At 37.7% G+C, this 22,403-nt stretch overlaps 1 protein-coding gene across 1 annotated transcript in view; it reads left to right on the forward strand.

The window, feature by feature from the left end:
• The first annotated feature begins 1,319 nt into the window (after positions 1 to 1,319).
• Positions 1,320 to 22,403, forward strand: part of schlank (ceramide synthase schlank) — a 204,038-nt gene continuing 182,954 nt past the window's right edge. Inside the window, exon 1 of the mRNA XM_090380709.1 lies at positions 1,320 to 1,554. Coding sequence (XP_090236835.1) covers positions 1,367 to 1,554 — 188 coding nt within the window. The 5' untranslated portion in view covers positions 1,320 to 1,366. The remainder of the gene's footprint in view (positions 1,555 to 22,403) is intronic.

Genomic DNA, 22,403 nt, shown 5'->3' on the forward strand with positions numbered 1-22,403 from the left:
CGGTCTCCCTAAGACAGAGAATTCCATAGTGTGCATACCGTTAGGGTCAGGCGCCACCTGTGGTTTCCCACATCTACGCTGAACAGATGTACGAAACATCTGAAAAGCGAAACGTCTGCGCCGTTTTTCTTCACAGTGTACATGTGGAAAACCACGTGTAGGGCAAGCTTAAGGCACGATCAAGCGGTTCCCCCGAATAGGGTGTCAAAATTTAGGAAGGGGCGCAAAATACCCCGAAATTTCACTGATTTGCTGTAAATTTCAAGTCGGTGACAGCGCACCAAAAAATCTCGCACAGGGCGCTGATAGACCTTGGGCCACTTTTGAAATACAGTAGTAATGTAAATTCCAGGAAAGTATGATGTGTAGAATGTGTATTAAAATGTTGCGTTCTGTTATTATGTCCTAGCATTTGGCCGCAGGGCCCCAGGGGGTACCCTACGTTGCCCGCAAACACCACCAGGCAGCCTATTATTCTCTAGCGTGTCTCCCCTCTTCTATTGCCACTCAAGGCAACAAATTCAAGAAAGAGCCTCGCTGGGCTTGAAGGATCTCATTGAATGGGCAACTGCCAACAAACTTAAAATTTCTCCATCCAAATCCCAGCTCATGATTTTTAAAGGACAACTAAATATTCATCGCCCGCCTATCTTAAAAATAGCTAACAAACAAATACAATATGTCAAGTACTTTAACATCTTGGTGTGATCACTGATGACAGACTCAATTTTAACTTCCATGTAAACCACCTGATAGATAAAATCAAGAAATTTACTATGGCTATTGTTCGGATTACGAGAACTGACTGGGGGCTTTGGCGCAGAGTTCTTTTGTATTACAAGGCAGTAATCATACCTATGGTGCTCAGGTTTGGTATGACAGAATTAAAAACATCAAACTGAAATCAAATATAAGGAGGTAAAGTCCCCCTAAAAAGCTTCTTCTTTTTTTTTTTTTAATATTATATAATTGTACTGTCATGTGTTGACGCTTGTAAAGGCTACCAACGTCGAGCATACAAGCCTCCTTTCCAAAACAAAATTTGTCGGTGCACCACTAATTAACATATATTAGCAATCAGAATAATTTTCTCTATATAAAAAAAAAAAAAAAAAAAAACATTTCGTATTTCCATTGAAAATGTAAGAGTTTTCTTTTAAAAAAAATAACAGTTTATTAGCTAAATTAGAACTTCAAGAGCGTGTTTCCATTTATTTATTTTTCTCATTATATAAATATAAAACTGTGTACTTCGTCGATTAATGTATGACTTGGAAGCAAGTCGCTGAAGTTGTGGAGTAGCTGTTTAACGGGTGTGTGGTTCGGGTTTGATGGGTGTTTGTGTTAGAAACACGGCAAGGAGTGCATGATGAGTGAAGGTTCTTGGATAAAATTTCGTAAATGGTTTTGGAACGATGATGTGTGGCTACCACCAAATTTTACATGGGAGGACATGGCAAAAACAGACAAAATAAAATATGCCCAGTTTAATGACCTTTATTATGCTTTGCTGGTTGCACTTGTTTTATTAATTATTCGCGTTATATTTGAGAGGTAAGTATTTTCCAAGTATTATATATATATATATAAGGCTTAAAATTAGTTAAATTTGCAAATTTTCTCGGGATGTAAACAAGTCACATTTATTACGGAGCACACTTGGTCAAATTTTGTAATTGTGATTACCGATGATAAAAGTGAAGCGGTCACGAGTGAAAACACGCATACTTACACATATATTGTTGTAGGTAGTAATCATCCGAAAGGGATCCAACCATACTTTATTTACATTTTAAATACTCTCAGGAGTTCAGAAATGATGAATAATTTCATTTATGACCCTTGATTGTTACTGAAACAGTAGTGCCATATGCCCACCATTAAATTCAGTCTGAACCTAAACTCTTATAATTACTGACCATTGATCTAATAGCTTCGTACTTAAAAAAATAAAATAAGAATAATATCAGTTTTTATTTAATTTTTGTATTTTGTTCTGTTCTGTATTCTGGGGTACCCACTTTAAAGTAAAAAAGTAAGATCCCTTTTAATTTATTGTATTAATTGAACTGCAGTGTTACACAACATAAATATGATCATTATTTGTAAGGTGCAAAGATACACGCAGATACCCAGACTTTACAAAACCCTTCACGGTACTAAGCCAAGTGCGGATATAAAATCAAACCAAAAATGTTTGCAGCTTTATGGAAAATTTACCAAAATGTTAATGTGTGAATTTCCCCAAAACTGCAAATATTACAACAGAATTAACTAAGGAGATATAAGTTGCTTTCTTTACCTTAGGATTTGTAAATGATATTATGAGATATGGCTTTGTGTATTTAACCACAAGGACTCACATTTATGAGTACGGGCTTGGCACACCCAGGGTCCTGAGCAGGATATCATCATTCTTTTCCTTCCTGGTGATTCACTTCTGCTTCTCTCTCTCAGGGTAACTCAGAATTTTTTTTTTTTTTTTTTTTTTTTTTTGGTTGGTGCAGCAAAAGCCTCAGGTTTCCTTGCACCATATGGCTAATAATAATATATTGTCAGGTTCATCAGAATGTATGGTCAGCAATGTCGTTTTGAGATGTAATTGGTTAATTTTTAAAATATAATAATCAATGTTATCAGTGTAACACAAATATAACAAAATTAAAATGAAAAATAACAGCTTATGTGAAATTTATCCACATTTTAAAAGAAGAGAATTAATTGAAGAGAAATGTTCCTTACCTTAGGATTTGTTAATAAACGACGCTGAGATATATCTACAGATATTACTTGATGTTTTCCTTAGGATGTATTATAAGGCCAACAATGTTGTCGCTTGTAGTTATAAAATTACAAGGTGTGACAGGTTTTGTTTTTTTTACATATAATAGTCAGTGCTCAGATGATTAAATCGTTCTTCAGATTTAAATTACAAAAACTTAACAAGATTAGGTTGCTCAGGGTATGAACTACATCACAAGAATGGCTGGAATCTTGTACATTTATAATGGCCATTTATTTCTAATTATGGTGATATTAAATGGGATGCAGACTGTTAAATTTTTTTGCACCAGGTTTTCTTTTGTGCGATTAAAGAGGCTTTTATGTTGGCCATTATAAATATATTGAAGAAATAAAATAATAATAATAAAAAGTTTGCCAATAATTTTTAAGGATTAACTTATGCATAATGGAAAGTTTATTGCAGATCAAAGCAGAGTATTGATACTTATTGGACTGAATTGATATTTATTTGAGAAACAAGTTTAAATGAATAATGTCTTACACTAACTTTATTTGCAAGTACATATAGTCTATACACAATATATTAAATATATGTTTATTTAGAACCTTTGTATGTTTTTCTGGTGCTGAGTTCTGCAGCTTATTCAATGCCATAATTACTAAGAGCACCTCACATATATACAAGACTAGTGTGAATAGTAAAGTATGATTAAAAATAGTTTCCAGGTTGTTTGTTGTATAGTAACAGGTGCAGAGAAAAGCAACAAGATTAGTCAGGGAAGGAAATGGAGTACTCTTACCATAAAAGACTATTTCTATAACGTGCAGTGTCTGGAAACTAGGCACCTGTGTGTGGAGGATCTTAATATAACTCAGAATTAAAAATTTTTAATGCAGAAAACAGTTTTATTTGTGATAATGTTGGAATAATTTTGATGGATTAAAACATTTTTAGTAAGAACTGTGGTTAGATGGTTGAACAGAGCCAAAATTGAAACTGGCAAAGGTGTAAGCAAATACAACAGTAATATTATGCTGACAAGTTATATAGTAGTAATCCAGAATCAGAAAATGTCAGTTTGTGTTATATTTATAAATGAATTACCTTCTATGTATGCTACACGTGGAAGGTTATTTTGGATCTTTTTCAAGCACTTGTGAAACAAGTGTGTCACAGGTGTCAACTTATTTCATGACGAAGTAAGAGTACTTACCTGTCATGTGCAAAGTAAGAGCGGAATTTATTATCAGCCAGTATGGGTTGTTATCACAATCAGCACTAAGAGAAAACCAGTGTTAGACAGGACAAGGGTATAATACCAGTTTAAACATTGAAAAACCTAATGCTTCTAAACTGTGGCTTTTTCAATGAAAAGAAGTAAATAAATATTTTAAGAAATTTAAAAACATTGCACAGGTGTCTGCTTTTGCATTCTAGAAGTGCTTTAAAAAATTAGGAAACTAATTAAAAACAATTTCAGGCTAGCCAGAGTATACATATTTTTCAGATATGAATTATGAAAAAAAAACCATACTTGATCCTTTCACTGTAATTCTGAGCAATTAATCTAACAACCAAAAATTATGGTTCTGCTATACTTAATGGTTTCTTATAATCTGATTAATCAGTACCTTACAGTAGCACCTTACTAACTTGGCACATAGTGTGGCTCATCAGTATTTCACAGAATGCATTTTCATCTACGTTCATCTGTGAAGAAGATTTTAGAAATGGGAATACCAGAAGTAAACAAAGTTATAACTGAGAACTAAATGATTTTGTGATAACTGAGAAGAAAGTTGAAGAAAATTATTGAAGTTTAAAGTAAATGAGGCACCTGGAGCTGATGAGATCTATCTAACTATATTAAACATACCCCCAAGGACTCGCATCTTGTGAGTATGGGCTTGGCACACCCAGGGTCCTGAGCTGGATATCATCATTCTTCTCTTTCTTGATGATTGCCTTCTACTTCTGACACTCTCTCTCTAAGGGTAACTTGGAAATTTTTTTTTTTTTTGGCTGGTGCAGCATAAGCCCCGGGCTTCCTTGCACTTTTATTATTATTATTATTATTAATAATAAAAGAAGCAGCAAAAGAAATAAGCAGGCCTTTAATCACCATAATTAGTATTAGAAGTGGAAAATGATGTAAGGAAGTGAACTTATATAGCATTAACCAAAAGGGGGAGGGGATGCTAAACACCTTATTTGCCCATCCCTCATAACAAATTGTCTAATTCTTCCTTAAATATTTTCAAGCTACCAACCTCTGCAACACCAGATGCCAGTTTGTTCCAAAATTAATCTCTCTAGCTGAAAGCAGATTTTCTCACATCTGTCTTACAACCATCCGTTTTCAATTAAAATTTGTGTTCCCTTATGTGTGTTGTCTGAGCAAGAGTTAGGATCCCATCCGCATTTAATTTACTCAATTCATTTAATACTTCAATCAGGTCCCCCCCCCCACACCAGATGCCTAGTTTCCAGACACTGTACTTTATAGAAATGGTCTTTTATGGTAAAAGTGCCCTGTTTCCTTTCCTGACTAATCTTGTTGCTTTTCTTTGCACCTGTTACAACAGATCCACATCCTTCTTAAAATGAGGCTTCACTTGTGTATGCAATACTACAAATGCAGTCTAAACATTGCCTTATACAACAGGAGAATCGCCTCCTTGCCCTTGCTGGAAAAATTCTGTATATATAATTGACAGAACCCCATGAGCTGTCTTAGCAGCCTGTCTATACTGCTCAGAAAATTTTGTGCCAGACTGTATACAAGTACTCCGGGTCTTTTTCTTTCTCTACTGCCTTCAATGTGGTACCACATAATTGGTGTATTAATCTTGGGACTACTGCTGTCCACATGCAATCAGTACTTTGCAATTATTAATGTTAAATTTGAGTTGCCACTTTTTATTGGGATTTAGAAGAAAAGGAGGATGTTAATAAGTAGGCTTTATATTTAGCTGAGGAGGCAACAGAACCAGTACGTTATAACAGAGGTGGGGGTATAAATGGGCAAAAATGGTGACCAGTAATTTTGGCAATAGACTAGGATGCTTGATTACTGTTTGGTAAATGTACGTAATTTAAGAATAAATTGTCAAAATTATTTTTCTCACATAGTTCTTTTGTCATTATGTTGTTGTTGCCAATTGGATTGGATTGAATTGGTTAAATAAAATATTCCCTTAATGAATCTGTCCTGGATTACTGTGTAACTATATTCTGTCAATTTTTAAAGATTTTTTTCCTTCTCCTTGGAATCTTGCTGCAGCATCATACCAATGCCTGTCATTAACCATTGTGTTGAACTCTTGCATCATGCAAACTTGGATATTAAACTTGATGAGTATTCATAAATATCATTCATAAATATTGAAAACAAATGGTCCAGCACTGAACCCTGAGGAACTCCACTAATAACATTAGTCCAAGAAGAGCAGTACTCATTAATAACTGTTCTTTGCTTTCTGACACTCAACCATCCCTTTATCCAGACATGGAGCCATCTACCATCACTCACAGAGAGTGGTCAGAGAGAAAACTGAATACCCAGTTGTGAAAAACAGTTGGCAGTCTGTAAGATGGAGGATTATTAAGAAGACCTTTATGCAAAATATGATCAAAAGCCTTGGAAATGTCAAGAACATTTGCTTGAGTTTCACCAAACTTTTCCTTTGAATTTGTCCATGGATGGGTGACTTACCTCAATATGGCACGTACAACAGTTGCATATGTCATACGGAAGTGTTCTACCTATCATATTGAAGTAAATTTCTCTTATTCTTCTACAAATATTTCAATATTTGTAGAAGAATATTTCAATATAAATGTAGAACGTATTGAGTATTGTAGTTCTGTTTTATACTATCAAATAGATGGCTAACGTAAGCCAAAATATCACCAGTGGATTGACACTGATGGAATCTGTATTGGCAATCATTGATCAGATGGAATGTTTCAAGATAGTTTAGGAGTTGGCAGTTAATGGATTTTTTCATTACTTTGGAAAGAGTAGAGGTAAGAGCACTGGAATGATAATTGAAGAGGAGGGAAGGGGATTTGTCACCCGTTTTAGGAACTGACTGGATATGGGCAAATTTCCAAACAGAAGGAAAAACACCAATGGAATAGCAGTAGTAGAGTCATGTGATGCAAGAAAGCAAGCTTATGTAGCATCAGCCAAAAAAAAAAAACATTTAACCCATCCATTCTCTCTAAAAGTTTGTCCAGTTCCTCCTTGAATTTATTTACGCTACCAACTTCCACAACGACAGATGGAAGTTTGTACCATCTGTCATGGTTCCTAGTTAAATGTATAATACCCATGCATTTAACCAGGAATCAACTATCCACTGTCTAAAAGCAAATTTCTGCACATCTATTCTACAACTGTCTTTCCTCAATTTGAATTTATGCCCCTTCGTAATCTGAGCAAGAGGAAGAATCCCATCAGATTTGAGCCTGCTCAACTCATTTAAGCACCCCACTGGTTAATAAGAAAGTGTCAAAAGGTGACACAGAACAGGAGTCCAGGAGCACAGGTTTTGAGAACATTTGGAAAAATATCAGTAGAACCTGGAGCTTCCTTAGCATCAAGATTGCTCAAAGTTCTTCTGACATCCTTTTTGACAGAAGACCACACGAGGCATTGAGTGCAATGGAAGGAGAGGGTGTACCAAAATCATCAATGCAAGATTTAGAAGAAAAGGAGGATGTTAATAAGTAGGCTTAATATTTAGCTGAGGAGGCATCAGAACCAGTACGTTATAACAGAGGTGGGGGTATAAATGGGCAAAAATAGTGACCAGTAACTTTGGCAATAGACTAGGATGCTTGATTACTGTTTGGTACATGTACGTAATTTAAGAATAAATTGTCAAAATTATTTTTCGCACATAGTTCTTTTGTTATTATGTTGTTGTTGCCAATTGGATTGGATTGAATTGGTTAAATAAAATATTCCCTTAATGAATCTATATTCCCCCGCATAACTTTAGCATTAGTAGAGGCATATGATGCAAGGAAGCAGACTTATACAGCATCAGCCAAAAAAATAAAAATAAAAACTTCCATTTCACCCACCAATTTGCTCCAAATGTTTGTCTAGTTCTGCCTTGAATTTATTTGAGTTCTTACCTTTTACAACAACAGATGGAAGTTTGTTCCAGAAATCAATCACCTGCTGGCTAAAGGCAAACATCTGAACATCTATTCTACAACTGTCTTTCCTCAATTTGAATTTATGTCCTCCAGGCGATTAATCTGGGCAACATGAAGGATCCCATCAGCATTGAGAATGCTAAACCATTCAAGGCCTTATACACTTCAATCAGATCATGTCAAGGTGCCTAGTCTCCAGACACTGTAATTTGCAAAACTTAAGCCTTTCTTTGTAAGAGCAACCCTTTGTTCCATTCACTAATCTTGTTGCCCTTCTCTGTACTCATTCCAGCAACTCTACATCCTTCCTAAAATGTGGCCTCCAGACCTGTATATAGTTCTCAAGGTGTGGTCTGACCATTGCCTTATACAAGGGGATAATCACATCCTTTTCCCTGCTAGAAAAATTCCTGTATATCATTGACAAGACACCATGAGCTACTCGCCGACTGGGCTAGCCAGGTGGGTAAAGTGCCTGCCTGGCAACCCAAAGGTCACGGGTTCGAATCCCGCCTCAGGCTAAGATCAGAGTAAAATGCAAAAACTTTGGGAGGTGGATTATGGCCACAGAAGCCGATGCACCAACAACTAACACAAAAAAAAAAAAAAAAAATGAGCTACTCTTGCAGACCATCTGCACTGCTCAGAAAACTTCATATCTGACTGCAGTTACCACCAGGTCCTTTTCATTCTCTACCACCCTCAGTGTAGAACCACATAGTTAATGTTACTCTGGGGTTACTGCAACCCATATGCAATACTTTACATTTGTCAATGTTAAACTTCAGTTGCCACCTCTCAGCCCATCTGCTCAATTTTTCTAGATGCTTTGGACGAAATGGACCCAACACTGAACCCTGGAGGACTTCAATAATAACATTAGTCCACGAAGAGTAGTGACCATTGATTACCACTCTCTGCCTTCTCCCACTCAACCATCCTTTTATCCATAGCAGCAATTTGCCTCCAATGCCATACTGCTCCAATTTGAGCAGCAATCTTCCATGTGCAACAGAATCAGATTCCTTCCTAAGATCCAAGTATATGACATCAGAATTATTCTTTGCATCCAGTCCCTTAACAAACCCATGATGTGTCTGAATTATACCTGAAGTCTTGTGTACATGATCCTGCAGTGCTTCTTTAACCAGTACCTCCATTAATTTCCCCAGAACAGAAATTAAACTAACAGGTCTGTAATTACTTGTCACCCTTTGATCCTCCTTATTGAATTGGGGTCACATTTGGACATCTGCAGTCCATGAGTGCTTCCCCCCCAAGTCCAAGGACGCTCTGATAATTTTGACTAAAAGTTTGCTTACTTCCTTTGCTGCCTCCTTTAATATAACTGGATAGATCCCATCCACCCCAGGTGCCTTTCTTCAACAATTTTTCCTTCACATTGCTCTTAGTTATTACAAAATCATTTAGCTCACTGCCAGAGTGTCATACACTTCTGGCATCCCCCCCCTTCCCGAATAACTCCTCATGTGTAAATGTAGATGCAAAATACTCATTCAATTTGTTAGCTACCTGAGCAGGATCAACAGTCAACTTCTTTGACTAATGCCATTATTTTCTATGGAATAAATATGTGAGCATCCTTGAATTCAGGGGAGTTATAGATTGGAGATATGCAGATGTGGCCTCTATTCACAAAGGTGGATCAAAAGGTAAATGTGAATGATTACAGACCTGCAAGCTTGGTACCCAACAGTTGGAAATTGCAAAGAACAGACATTTCTTCTTTGATTTGCGGATGGGTAGATTAAAGGCTAAAGGTTTAGTGGTTTGAATAAAGAAGTTAGTAGCCTGATTTTTGTTTTTGCTTAATCTCTTTAGCCTGGCAGTGGTGGCACCTCATTTTTTTTAGCAAAAATGGTGTTAGGAACATGACAATTGCTCATGTTCTTTTTAATTTTTGAAAAATGTTTTTTTTTTTTTTTTTTTTTTAATTTTGTTTGAAAATGGCAAATATTTCATCTTTTCTTAATGGATTGCAGTGCTCATTGCATGTAACCAGGTGCTCACATCTGGTGAGTATGGGCTTGGCATACCCAGGGTCCTGAGCTAGATATCATCATTCTTCTCTTTCTTGGTGATTCTCTCTCTCTCTCTCTCTCTCTCTCTCTCTCTCTCTCTCTCTCTCTCTCTCTGTAACTCAGAAATTTATTTTTGCCTCTGCCTGGTGCAGCAAAATCCTCAGGTTTCTTTGTACCATATGGCTAATAATGATAATAATAATGAACTTTTTTAAAAAAAGTTACGTACAGTAAGTATATTTTAAAAATATATTAAAAATTTTAAAACAAGCTGCATGTTCTGTGCCATTTATTTAAAAAAAAATTAATTTTGTTAAAAGTTATAATAAAAGATATTATTATTAGCCATGTGACGCATTGAAGCCTGAGGAGTATGCTGCACCAGCCAAAAAAAAATTGAGTATGCTGAGAGAGAGAGAGAGAGAAAAGTAGGAGGGAAACACCAAAAAGAGAAGAATGATGATATTCAGCTCAGGACCCTGGGTGTGCTAAGCCCATACTCACCAGATTGTGAGCCCCTGAGGTTAAATTAGACACAAAATAAAAGCATGTCACTTAGTCTCCTCTATTTGCCAATGTAAAAAACTGTTAAGTGCCTGATTTTTCAAACTGCACACATATACATTTTAAGCTTATTATGTATATAAATAATATTAAAAAACTTATACCATTAGTTACTTCTATTTTCTGGTATATTTCAAAATTTATTTCAAATTTGCCACCACTAACAGCATGAGAAATTTGAAATTATGTATGTTGCTTCTACAAAGTAGTGGCCATTTTGAGAGAATTCTGGATTTTGTTTTATTGTATTTATGCTGTGAAAACAATAATAATCTTTCAAAACCAACTAGGGTAAGAAACAAGGAACCTGAAATTTTTAAACAAACACTGCATTGTCGCTTGTCTGGTAACACACCCAGGGTCCTGAGCTGGATATCATCATTCTTCTCTTTCTTGGTGATTCCCTTCTACTTCTGACTCTCTCTCTCTCTCTGAGTAATTCAGAATTTTTTTTTTTTTTTTTTTTTTGGCTAGTGCGGCATAAGCCTCAGGCTTCCTTGCACCATATATCTAATAATAAAAATTCTGCCATTCTTCCAGCAAAATCCAAATAATTGCAAAAATGGTGGCAAGGCATGTTGACAGGTTTTTGCTCTCAATTTCTATAAGAAAAAGTAAGTAAATCACTCCAGAATTATTGTAGTAAAAGTGGACTATATTTAGGATGGTATAAAAAATTTCAGATCATTAATCATTGATTAATGGTTATCATGGGAATGTTATTTTTGAGGGTCACCTGTGAGATGCTCCACCGCTACTGCCAGATTAATTAAATTTAATTTTGACAAAAGTTATTTTCTCTGATATTTTGGAAATTTAACAATGGTTGTTACAAGATATACATTGAATCCTTCATCTGAGTATATCAAGGCGTATATGGAAATGGCCGTACGTGAATTCTGTGTGATCATAAGTTCGTGTCTTGCATAGCCTCTGGCATGTATGCAAAGATCAGTCTAGTTGTTAATCATAGTTCAAATGATAATTGTTTTCTTTGTTCCCAATGTAAAGAGTATGCTGATCTCTAACCCCAGGGGCTCACATCTGGTGAGTATGGGCATGACAAACCCAGGGTCCTGAGCTGGATATCATCATTCTTCTCCTTCTTGGCGATTCCTTTCTATTTCTGACACACACACACACACACACACACACACACACACACACACACACACACACACACACACACACTCACTCACTCACTCACTCAGGGTAATTTGGGGAATTTTGGCTGGCTGGTGCAGCATAAGCCTCAGGCTTGCTTGCACCATATGGCTAATAATAATAAAATTTAAACTTAGTGCATTCTAAAAGAATTTGAGTCACTGAAGAAATCAGTTCTTTTCTTAGAGAGATATAACTGGGAACTCATCAGTGACCCCAGGTTTTAGTAATGCCAAGTGATGCGCTCTTGATTCAGGATCCCAGAACAGAATAGTCAAATGCACATTGGCATTGTTCCGGTCGAAAAGGATTTAGTTACGTGGGAGATTCTATTGACGGGGAACCAGATAACATTTTTTTTTTATATATAATAAGGATAAATATATCCTTATTATATATAACCTGGGTGTGTATCTCAAGAGCAACAATTAATGATGTCACCAACAAATTGTCATATTTTAAAACAGTTAAAGAAGGCATTATTATTCACCTGGAGACCCATGATATTAAGCACACATGAACTGATGATTTGTTATAGAATCATGCTGAAAAAAATGATGCAAGTTTTTTGGTAATAGTAATAGTATTCACCATATAGTGCAAGGAAGCCACAGGCTTTTGCTGCACTGGAAAAAAAAAACAAAAAAAAAAACAACCAAGTAGATAAGAAAGCACAAATTATATGCTTCCCTTCTCACACTGGTAAGTACCCAGTTGACCTTTGAATTTATTCAAACTGTCAGCCTCAACTACTTGCGAGGGCAACTTGCTAAAAGAAAACTTCCTACAATCTAATCTAAGTGTCAAGCCTTATAATTTGAATTTATGACCCCTAGTTTTGGAATTAAATAGAACATAGTGTATAGTGTTGATTGTAATGTGGCTCCAGGGGTTTCCCCCAGCTCTGTGTCAAGCAATGTGATGTAAAAGCCAGATTTATGTAGGTTAGTGAGTGCTCATGTAGTGTTAGTGTGGGGGCAAGTTGGGTCAGAATGTGTATGTGTCTGTACTTCTGCCCAGGCATGATAGTAAGGATTATATGCTACCTTGAGGGACTCTGCAGTGCTTTTGGAGGTAAATTTTTATCAGCATGACCTGCACTTGTAGGTAGAAGGAATCTATTTTGTAAAGATGGGATACACTTGAACAAAGTTAGTGCATGGTATTTGCCAGTATCATTGAGGATACCTTAAGAGTTCAGTGAAACTGCTAGTTAGGGGGGGGGAGAAGGGCAATATAGACCTGCAATAATCTGAAGATATGGGTCAAAGTAATGCTTATGCACATCTTAGAGTTCTTGTTTCTTGCTGCAACAGCTGATGTTGGCAAGGTGTTCTGAGGGTAGCAACGTTTCAAATAAGCAAGAAGCTGATACTAGGGGAAAAAATAAGCTTAAATAACATCATGGGTTGAGTGATGCGTTTGCACTAACTTCTACATTGTATAATATCATGGGGTGTGTTGAAGTAGTTAACTGTACAAGAATACAGTCTTAACTGTGTATACAGTAATATCAGAGGTGCCGTCAATAAAATTAGTAAATTCCAACTCATGGTCAGGACAACAAATGTTGACATGATAGGGATAAGAGAAACATGATTCCAGCATGTTTCCATAATATAGGAGGATGATGAGTTATATATTAGCTATTAGGAAGGATAGGGAAGATAGTGGATAGTGGAGTTAGGAAGGATAGGGAAGAAGGATAGTGGAGTTTTGCTTTATTACCGAAAGCAGCCTTGACTATGAAGGAAACTTTTCATCTGGCTTCCAGCTGGCTGAGATGCTGAGGCTTTTGCAATTACTAATGACCTTGCACAGATTGTTCATTTACCTACAAGAATACCGGACAATCCTAACTATATAGCCAACACGCTTGATCTTTTTCTCACAAACAACCCTTCTAAGTATACGGTTGAAGTGAGTGGTCCTTTAGGCACCTACGAGCACAACTTGGTGATGGTCTCTTCTCCAGTGGAGCCTTTATCTCATGGCTATTCCCAACCTCATAATTTTTGGTATTACAAGAATGCAAAATGGAATGATCTGCAAGATTTCTTTTCCTTGGTCGAATTACTGTTTCAAAACTTTTGTCAACATTTGCTCAGTTCACGTCAGTGAAATTATTCTTGCAGGAACGGAATCCTTTATCCCACACTCCACCTTAAAATCTCATCCTTTATCTAAACCTTGGTTTTCCAATAAATGTGCTAAGGCTGTTCAAGAGAAGAATGTTGCATATCGTAATTGGCTTGTTTCTAATTCTTCAGTTTCATTTTCTGCCTACACCAAAGCTTGCAACAATTGTAAAGCAGTTATTAATCAGTCCAAACTAGATTTTGAACAGGCTAAGAGTAGAAAACTTGCTTCTTGCCCTAATGGCAGCTGAGCATTCTGGTCTCTAGCCAAAGCTATTGGCCAGAACTTTTGCCCATCTCTGCTCCCACCTCTGTCAAAACCAGATGGTTCTGTTGTCACTTCAGCCAAGGATAAAGCTGACCTGCTAGCATCCCATTTTTCTTCCCAACTCATGTATTAATGATCTTGGTAAAACACCTCCCACCATTCCCAACACACTCCATTCAATGCCTCCTGTGGTCTTCCGTTAAAGGATATCAGGATTTTGATGAATCTTGATGCTAAGAAAGCTCCAGGTCCTGATGGTATTTCTCCACTTGTTCTCACAACCTGTGCTCCTGAACTTACTACTGTTCTTTGCCGCTTTTTTCACTTTCTTATTCCAAAGGTGTTTTTCCTTCTGCTTGGAAATTTGCTTATATCCAGCCAGTTCCTAAAAAGGGCGACAAATCCGTCCCATTCCAATTACTTCTACTCTTTCTAAAGTAATGGAGAAATCAATTAACCGCTAACTCTTAAACTACCTAGACAACTTCCGTCTGATCAACGATCGCCAGTATGAATTCCATCAGTGTCGATCCACTGGTGATATTTTGGCTTATGTTAACCATTTATGGACAAATTCAATGGAAAAGTTCAGTGAAACATAAACAGTTGCTCTTGACATCTCAAAGGCTTTCTATTGTGTTTGACATCAAGGTTTTTTAAACAAGCTTCCATGTTATGGTTTGCCAACTGTTTTTTGTAATTGGTTATCCAGTTTTCTCTCTGATCACTCACTGAGGGTGATGGTAGATGGCTCTCTGTCTTCTAACTTCTCCACTAATGCTGGTGTCCCTCAAGGTTCAGTTCTTTTCCTTCTGTACATTAATGACCTTCCTCCATTGACTGGAAATCCTATCCATAGTTTTGCTGATGTTAGCACATTGCATTCCACTTTCCATTTTGAGAAACCTTGCCCTGCTCAATCATCTTCAACTTTTCGAACATCTGCTACCAATTCCTTAAATGGCAATCTCCAGGTAATTCTCCAGTGGGGCAAAGACAACTTAGTTGATTTCAATCCTTCTAAAACTCAGTCTTGTCTTATATCTTGCAAAAAGGATTCTTCTGCTCCTATGATTATCTTTTGTGACACTCCGATTTCTGGCAAAATGATATATCTTTTGGGGATTACTCTGACTTCTAATCTCTCTTGGCACAAGCACATTACAAATATTGTTTCCTCTGGGTGTAAAAAACTTGGTTTTCTCTTTTGCTTTCGGCATTATTTTTCTTCCAAACAGCTGTTCACTCTGTATAAATCGCAAATCCGCCCGACCATGGAATATTGTTCGCACATCAGGGGCGGTGCCCCCAAAACCTCTCTCAGGCTTCTAGATTCCATTCAGAAGAGGACAGTTAGGTTAATTAATGACTCATCTCTAACAGAGTCTCTCCACTCGCTGTCTCATAGACGTACTGTTTCTGCTGCATGCCTTTTCTACAGATACTTCCATGGGCACTGTTCTTCTTCTGAATTGGCTTGTTTAATTCCCACTCTCTTTCAAAACAGTCCGAACACGTGCCAACACCCATTTACTGTCCAACTTCAAACTCACAGAAGAACTTTTCATCTTCCTCGTTTATTCATTCAACTGCCGTTTTCTGCAACAGCCTTCCTTCATACATATTTCCTGAAAATGTCTACAGAAGTTCAAGTCTAATGTTAACAAATATCTTCTTTCATCTTCTCAGCCTCCAACCCACGCATGGTACTAAGTTGTTGTTGTTATTGTTATTTTTGGCGCAAGGTCTGCTCAGGCCATATTGCGCCTATCAGCGATGTGGACGATACTCATGATGACTGTTTTGCAAACAGTCAGAACTGATCATATAAGTTTATCCGTTTGATAAATGAGAAAAATTCTGTGAGGGTGGCATCGTTACCTATGATATGACAGAGGTTCAAAGATTCTTTAAGATTAGGAAGAAAACTGAATGAGAGTTGCCGGGCATGTGAGTATAAGGTGCATTCAACAAGAATGTGCTTCATTGTGAGTTGAGAATTGCAGTGTGTACACTGAGGGGGATCATTGCCTGTGTGGAGAAATAGGTGGGTAATGTGACTGTGACCAATTCTTGCTCTGCCTAGGATTACTTCTTCCTTTCTGTTTTCCCGGAAGCTAAGGCCCATAATTGTGGATCTGGTTTTATTTGAAAGAGCTTATTATCTGGTTTATTTTTCCATATAAGTGTCCATTGTTCCTTACATATTCTTTGTATATTAGATTTGTAGTCAGCATATGGAATGAGAGCACATGATGAATCTGAATTAGAAGGATGTTTGGCGGCATAATCTGCACATTCATTTCCATATATCCCAGTGTGGCCTGGAATCCAGCAAAAGATAACTACAAGCTGGCGTTCCTGAGTATGTATCAACATATCTCTTATAGTTTTTATTAAAGGACTCTTTGGTGAGGAGGTGTTTTGTAGAGTTATAAGTGCACTCTGCGAGTCCGTATATATTATACTCTTTTTGATGGACAGATGGAGAATATTTTGTAGGGCAAGCTTGATGGCGAATAACTCAGCTGTATAACTACTGCATTCGGTGGGAAGTGACAGAGAAATGGTGTTGAAAGGGAAAACTGCTGCAGCACCTACTCCACTATCAGACTTTGATCCATCGGTATATATTTTTGTAAAAAGAGGATAATTCTCTGTGTGAGCAGTATGGAGTTGTATATTGATATTTGCCAGGGAATGCTTCCCCCAGTTTAGGAAGTAATTGTCGCAGGATGGTATAGTATAGGCCCATGGGGCGACTGAACAGGTTGGATCTTGGAGGACTTTTTTGAGATGGACATTCCAAGTTTCTGATAGTGCTTGTAATCTGATACCAGTAGGCTGAACTGCACTGGGTTTATTTCTATAAAAAATTTTAAACTGTGGGTCACTAAGTATAGGCCAAATTGGATGGGTAGGCATGCTTCAAATTTTAGCTGCATAATTCAGAAGTAACACCTTTCTTCTGAGACAGAGTGGAACTTCATGGGCTTCGATATAAAGGCTTTGTACTGGTGATGTCCTAAAAACTCCTGTAGTAATCCTGAGGGCAGAATGTTGAATAGGTGCAAGGCGTGTAAGTACGCTTTCCCTGGCAGAGTCATAAACTGGGGCACCATAATCAAGACGAGACCTAATTAGAGTTCTAAACAATTGAAGCAGGGTATAGCGATCTGCACCCCATGTTGTCGAAGAAAGAACTCTGAGTATATTCATTTTTTTTCTGGCAAGTAGTCCGCAGATATTTCATATGTTCTATGAAATTAAGCTTACTATCAAAAATGAGGCCCAGGAGACAAATACTTTTCATGACTAATATAGGATGATTCGTTAAGTGAAGCTCTGGTTCAGGATGCATCTTTCGTTTGTTACAAAAATGAATGACACTGGATTTCTGATGTGATAGTCGGTATCCATTCTGTATCATCCATAATTCAATATTGTTAAGAGAGATTTGTAGTTGCCTTTCGATGAAGTTCATATTCTGTGAACTGCAGGAAACAGTCAGGTCATCGGCATAGAGATATGTGTTTACAGGGACAGGTATGCATTTGGTTATTATTTATTCTTATTGCAAATAAGGTAGAACTCAGAACTGAGCCTTGTGGGACTCCTTCCTCTTGTATATAGATTTGCGAGAGGACTTGACGATAGCGGACTTGAAAAGTTCTATGCTGAAGGAAGTTTTGTATGAAATATGGTAAGTGGCCTCTGGGATCAAAGGAATGTAGATCTTTCAGGATGCCAAAACGCCAAGTGGTGTCAAAGGCCTTCTCTATGTCAAGGCATACCATAACGAGATGCTCGTTTCGGATAAACGCATTCTTAATGTTTGTTTCAGCTTTGACCATGAGATCCAGGGATGATCGATTTTTCCTGAAGCCAAATTGGCTATCAGATATTAAATGTTTGGAGTCAAGATACCAGGTCAGTCGGTGGTGTATCATGTTTTCCAGGGTTTTACCCAAACAGCTGGTAAGAGAAATAGGTCTATAGTGGTGAGGGACAGAGTGATCTTTCCCTGGTTTGGGAATTGCCAGTACATAGGAGCGATGCCAGCATGTGGGGAATGAATGTTCAGTGAAAATACGATTGTAGAAAGTTAACAGCAAGGATAATGCTTTGTTATCTAAGTGTTTAAGCATTGTATAATACACTCCGTCCGGACCAGCAGCACTGTTCTTTGAGGTATATATAGCTTCTTGAAGTTCAATCATAGTAAGGGGCCGATTTATATGATAGACACGATTTGGTTTTGAAGTTCAATCGAGATTTTTCAGCTGAAGCTTTTATCTTCTGAAATGATTGGTCGTATGCAGTCGATGCAGACAGCTGTGAGAATACAGAGCCTAAAGTATTTGCAATTTCTGCAGGAGTACACAGCTCCCTGTCCATTCCAGTTAAATTGGGGAGGATGGAGGAGGAAATTTGCCATTTAATTGTTTTATTTTTCTCCATATTATTCTAGAATCTGTATTTTTATTAACTGATTTTGCAAATCGGATCCAGGAGTCTCTTTTTGCTTTCTTCCTGATATGGCGAGCCTTGGCTCTGAGTTTTTTATAATTTATAAGATTATTGGTAGTAGGATGTTTGCGGAATAAATTCCAGGCTTGGTTGTTTTCTTTTTTGGCACTCCTACAGTCCTCATTCCACCAATAATTTATGGATCTACGGGAGCTTGACTGTAACTGTGGAATGGCAATAGACGCAGCTGCTAGGATTTGTTTAGTGATATGGCTGGTGACTATGTCAATTGGACAAGATTCAATGATCTGATTATCAAAGGTAATGTATAAGTATATGTATACTTATGTATACATATACTTATACATGATAAGTATATTTTGCCCAATTAGCCTTGGAAAATTTCCATTTCATGCAGTTTTCTGAAGTTACAGAGTGTGAAGTTTGAATTTTACAGATTAGTGGATAGTGGTCACTGTTCAGTGGATCATCCAGAGCTGTCCACTCAATACAAGGAAAAAGGATTGGAGAGCATATAGATAGATCTATTGAGGACACAGTTCCTGTTTGGAGATGGATATAAGTTGGTGAACCAGTATTTAGGATGGATAAATTCTGCCTGTCAATGAGCATTTCAATAAGTTGTCCCCGTCCATCTGCATTGGGAGAGCCCCACAATGGATGGTGTCCATTGAAGTCGCCCAATAAACAGAAAGGGGTTGGCAACTGCAGTATTAGATCTTCAAGTTCATGAATAGTGCAAGGCTGAGTGGGCGATAGATAGAAACAAGTGTTATAGTGACTCCAATTGCTATTTGCGCAGCAACCGCTTCAATAGAGGTTTGCAAAGGAATACGTCTGCAAGGGACTCGTGAATCTATGAGAATAGCAACCCCACCGTGAGCTTTATTTGTAACTGGTCTGTCTTCTCTGAAAAGAGAATAATTTTTGATTGAGAGAGATACCTTAGGAGTTAAATGTCTCCTGTAAACAGATGCCAACTGGATTATGATGTTTAATTATTTCCTGGATGTCATCAATATTGCTACGCAAGCCTCTGCAATTCCACTGGACTACGTTATTCATTGTTTAGATTTAGATGAAGGAGCTGAGTCTGTCTGTTTTTTAAAAGTCTGTTTGCCGCGGTCAATTTTAATTTTATCTCTTTTTGAGAAAACTGGTCTCCTGTCTATTTCATCTTCCGGATGGATCTCCAGAATGGTTTCTGTTTCTTCCTGACTGGGGATTTCATTGGTATCCATAAGGACGGAGTCAACTGGCTGTTTGCTAACGTGATCTGGTTTCTCTGTTTGAACAGATATTACAGGGGCTGCATGGACAGCAGGTGGTATGGTGATTGGCGTGTTGTTAGCCCTGCTTGATATACATTGCTTTGATGATTGTGGTGCAGAAGAGAGCAAGGATCGAGCCCATTCAGCAATAGAGATGTTTGGTGGAATTGATGTGTCAGTTTGGATGGATACTGAATGAAATTTTTTAGAAGCTTCGGCATATGTACGTCTAGGCATCTGTATTTGCAGTTGCTTTCGTGCTTCTGAGAATGAGACTTTCTTTTCTATTTTATATTTCTGAATTTTTTTCTCGTATTTCCACTGTTCACAATTTTTGGAGAAGGCTGGATGGTTGCCTTTACAGTTAGGACAAAGAGAAGACTGGGCATTACAATCAGTTTGGGCATGCTCTTTCGATCCACAGTTTGGGCATACTGGGTCACCTCGACAGACTGTTTGTGAGTATCCAAATTTCTGACACTTATAACATCTTATTGGGTTTGAAATATATGGCCGTATGTGACAATGAAAATACCCTGCTTTCACTGACGAAGGTAGGTTTGGTGAGCTGAATGTTAGTATGATGCTCCGAGTTGGAGTTTACTCGCCATCTTTTTTCATCATGATTCTTTTGGCTTGTGTTACTTTCTGTTCCTGCAATTCCTGAACAATTTCCTCCTCTGAACATTCATTTGGTCCCATTCTGAAATTACGCCTTTAGATGTGTTTAGTGTGGCATGTGGGGACACCTTGACTTGATTTCCACCAAATGAGTTGAGTCTAAGTAGAGACTCAGAGTGTTTAGAGCTTGTGGTCTCTACAAGCAGGTCTCCAGATTTTAGTTGCCTCGCCATTTTCGGGGAACCAGCTACGTTCTCAAGACATTTTTGAATGAGAAATGGCGATAGATTGCCTAAGGGCTGGTTTGTCAGTGAATGGAGAATCAGAGAACTCGGATGTTCAATTCGAGGAGTATCCGTTTTCAGTCTCTTTGGATTGGTAGAGTCGATATCAGGTTGATGCAAATCCGTATTATTCAGATTTGCAGTCTTAATCAGGGCGAAGTTGTCATATTCCATGTTTTGCTCCTTTTGGCCCTGGGGGTTTGCTTTACCTCCCAGGTTTCCAGCCCCGCCATGGGGAGGCAGGAGCAGTGCCACTAGGTGACCAAGCGGCTGAGTTATTTGGTTAGTACTGTTAGAAATAGAAACAGAATGGTGGCTTCCCTTTCTGGACCTTTGCCTACTTCTTGTAGTGCGAAAGTGCTGCAGTAATTTATAAATAAAGAAAACGGTAGTTGGAACGAAATATAATTTTTTCAAAGGCTCTTTGGATATAACGCTTTTTGGAACGCACAAAAATCACTTGGTCACGGAACGCTTGGCACCCGGGGCCATGGTACTAAGTACTATAGGTTCTAATACCTCTCGTGTATTGGGTTTTCATAAAAAAAAAAAAAAAAATTCAGAATTATGCATCCTAATATAGAATCTGGGTGATATGGAATAGTTGTAAGCAAAGTGAAAGTACCAGGGGCAAGAATATTTAGACTTGATTGTCTGCAGTGATCAAGTCTAGAATATTCTTGACCTGGTATTTTTATTGAACCAGAGGACATCATAGGGCTTAACAGTATAGGAACCATTAGTGGGAAATTATCACAAAGCTTGAAGTTTGACGATGAGAAGGAGACAGCAGTTGTTAAAGGCAAAGGAATGGGTTTTAATTTCAGGAAAGGAGGTTGTGACAGCCAAAGGTGCTACATGGCCTCTATCAAATGGGGAGATAGCTCTCAGAGCACAAATACATTAAAATTCTGGTATACAGTTTTAAAACTGTAGTCACAGAAAGAGAAAAACACATCAAATTGAATCCTTATGTAATGGGTCCAATGCAACAGGTCTTATGAATGCAGGAAAGCCTTACATAACTCGGTTGATGTTGCAGATGAATTGAACTGGTACTTTACATTAGTATTTACAGAAGAAAGACCCATTATGATGATGAGAAACTGTGTGATTGAAGCTAAAAGCATGAAATTTGTGATATTGTAGTTTCAGATCATTTATTAGAAAAACTTTTTGAGTCTGAAGGTGAGAAAGACTTCTAGAGTTGATGGCATATGCCCTGTAATTTTGAATGAGGTTTCATTGAACCTCATTCAAAATTTAGGTTAATTATGAGGGCATCATTCGACCCAGGAGAGAGTCTCTTGGATTGGAGAAGTGCCAGTGTATTGCTAATACATAAAGAAGGCCTCCGTAGCTGAGTGGGAGAGCAGTAGCACACACTCTTTGAGTAGACCGGGGTTCAAGCCCCTGACTGCTGAATACGGTCGATCTGCCCACACGCAGTGGACCAGCGTGGCAGATTATGGTCCATTTCCCTCAGCATGAATTGTTGAGGAGGCTTTCATCCTGCAGTGGGTTGATAATGGCTGCACTTTACCTTTTTACCGACCAGTGAGTCTAACTTCAGTGGTGCAATACAGGATCATTTAAATATGAATGGAATTTTGAAGGGATACACATGGTTTTTATAAAGGGA

Source organism: Mastigoproctus giganteus, chromosome 1 (assembly GCF_048544385.1).
Source record: "Mastigoproctus giganteus isolate SK-2022 chromosome 1, ASM4854438v1, whole genome shotgun sequence".
Lineage (NCBI taxonomy): Eukaryota > Metazoa > Arthropoda > Arachnida > Uropygi > Thelyphonidae > Mastigoproctus > Mastigoproctus giganteus.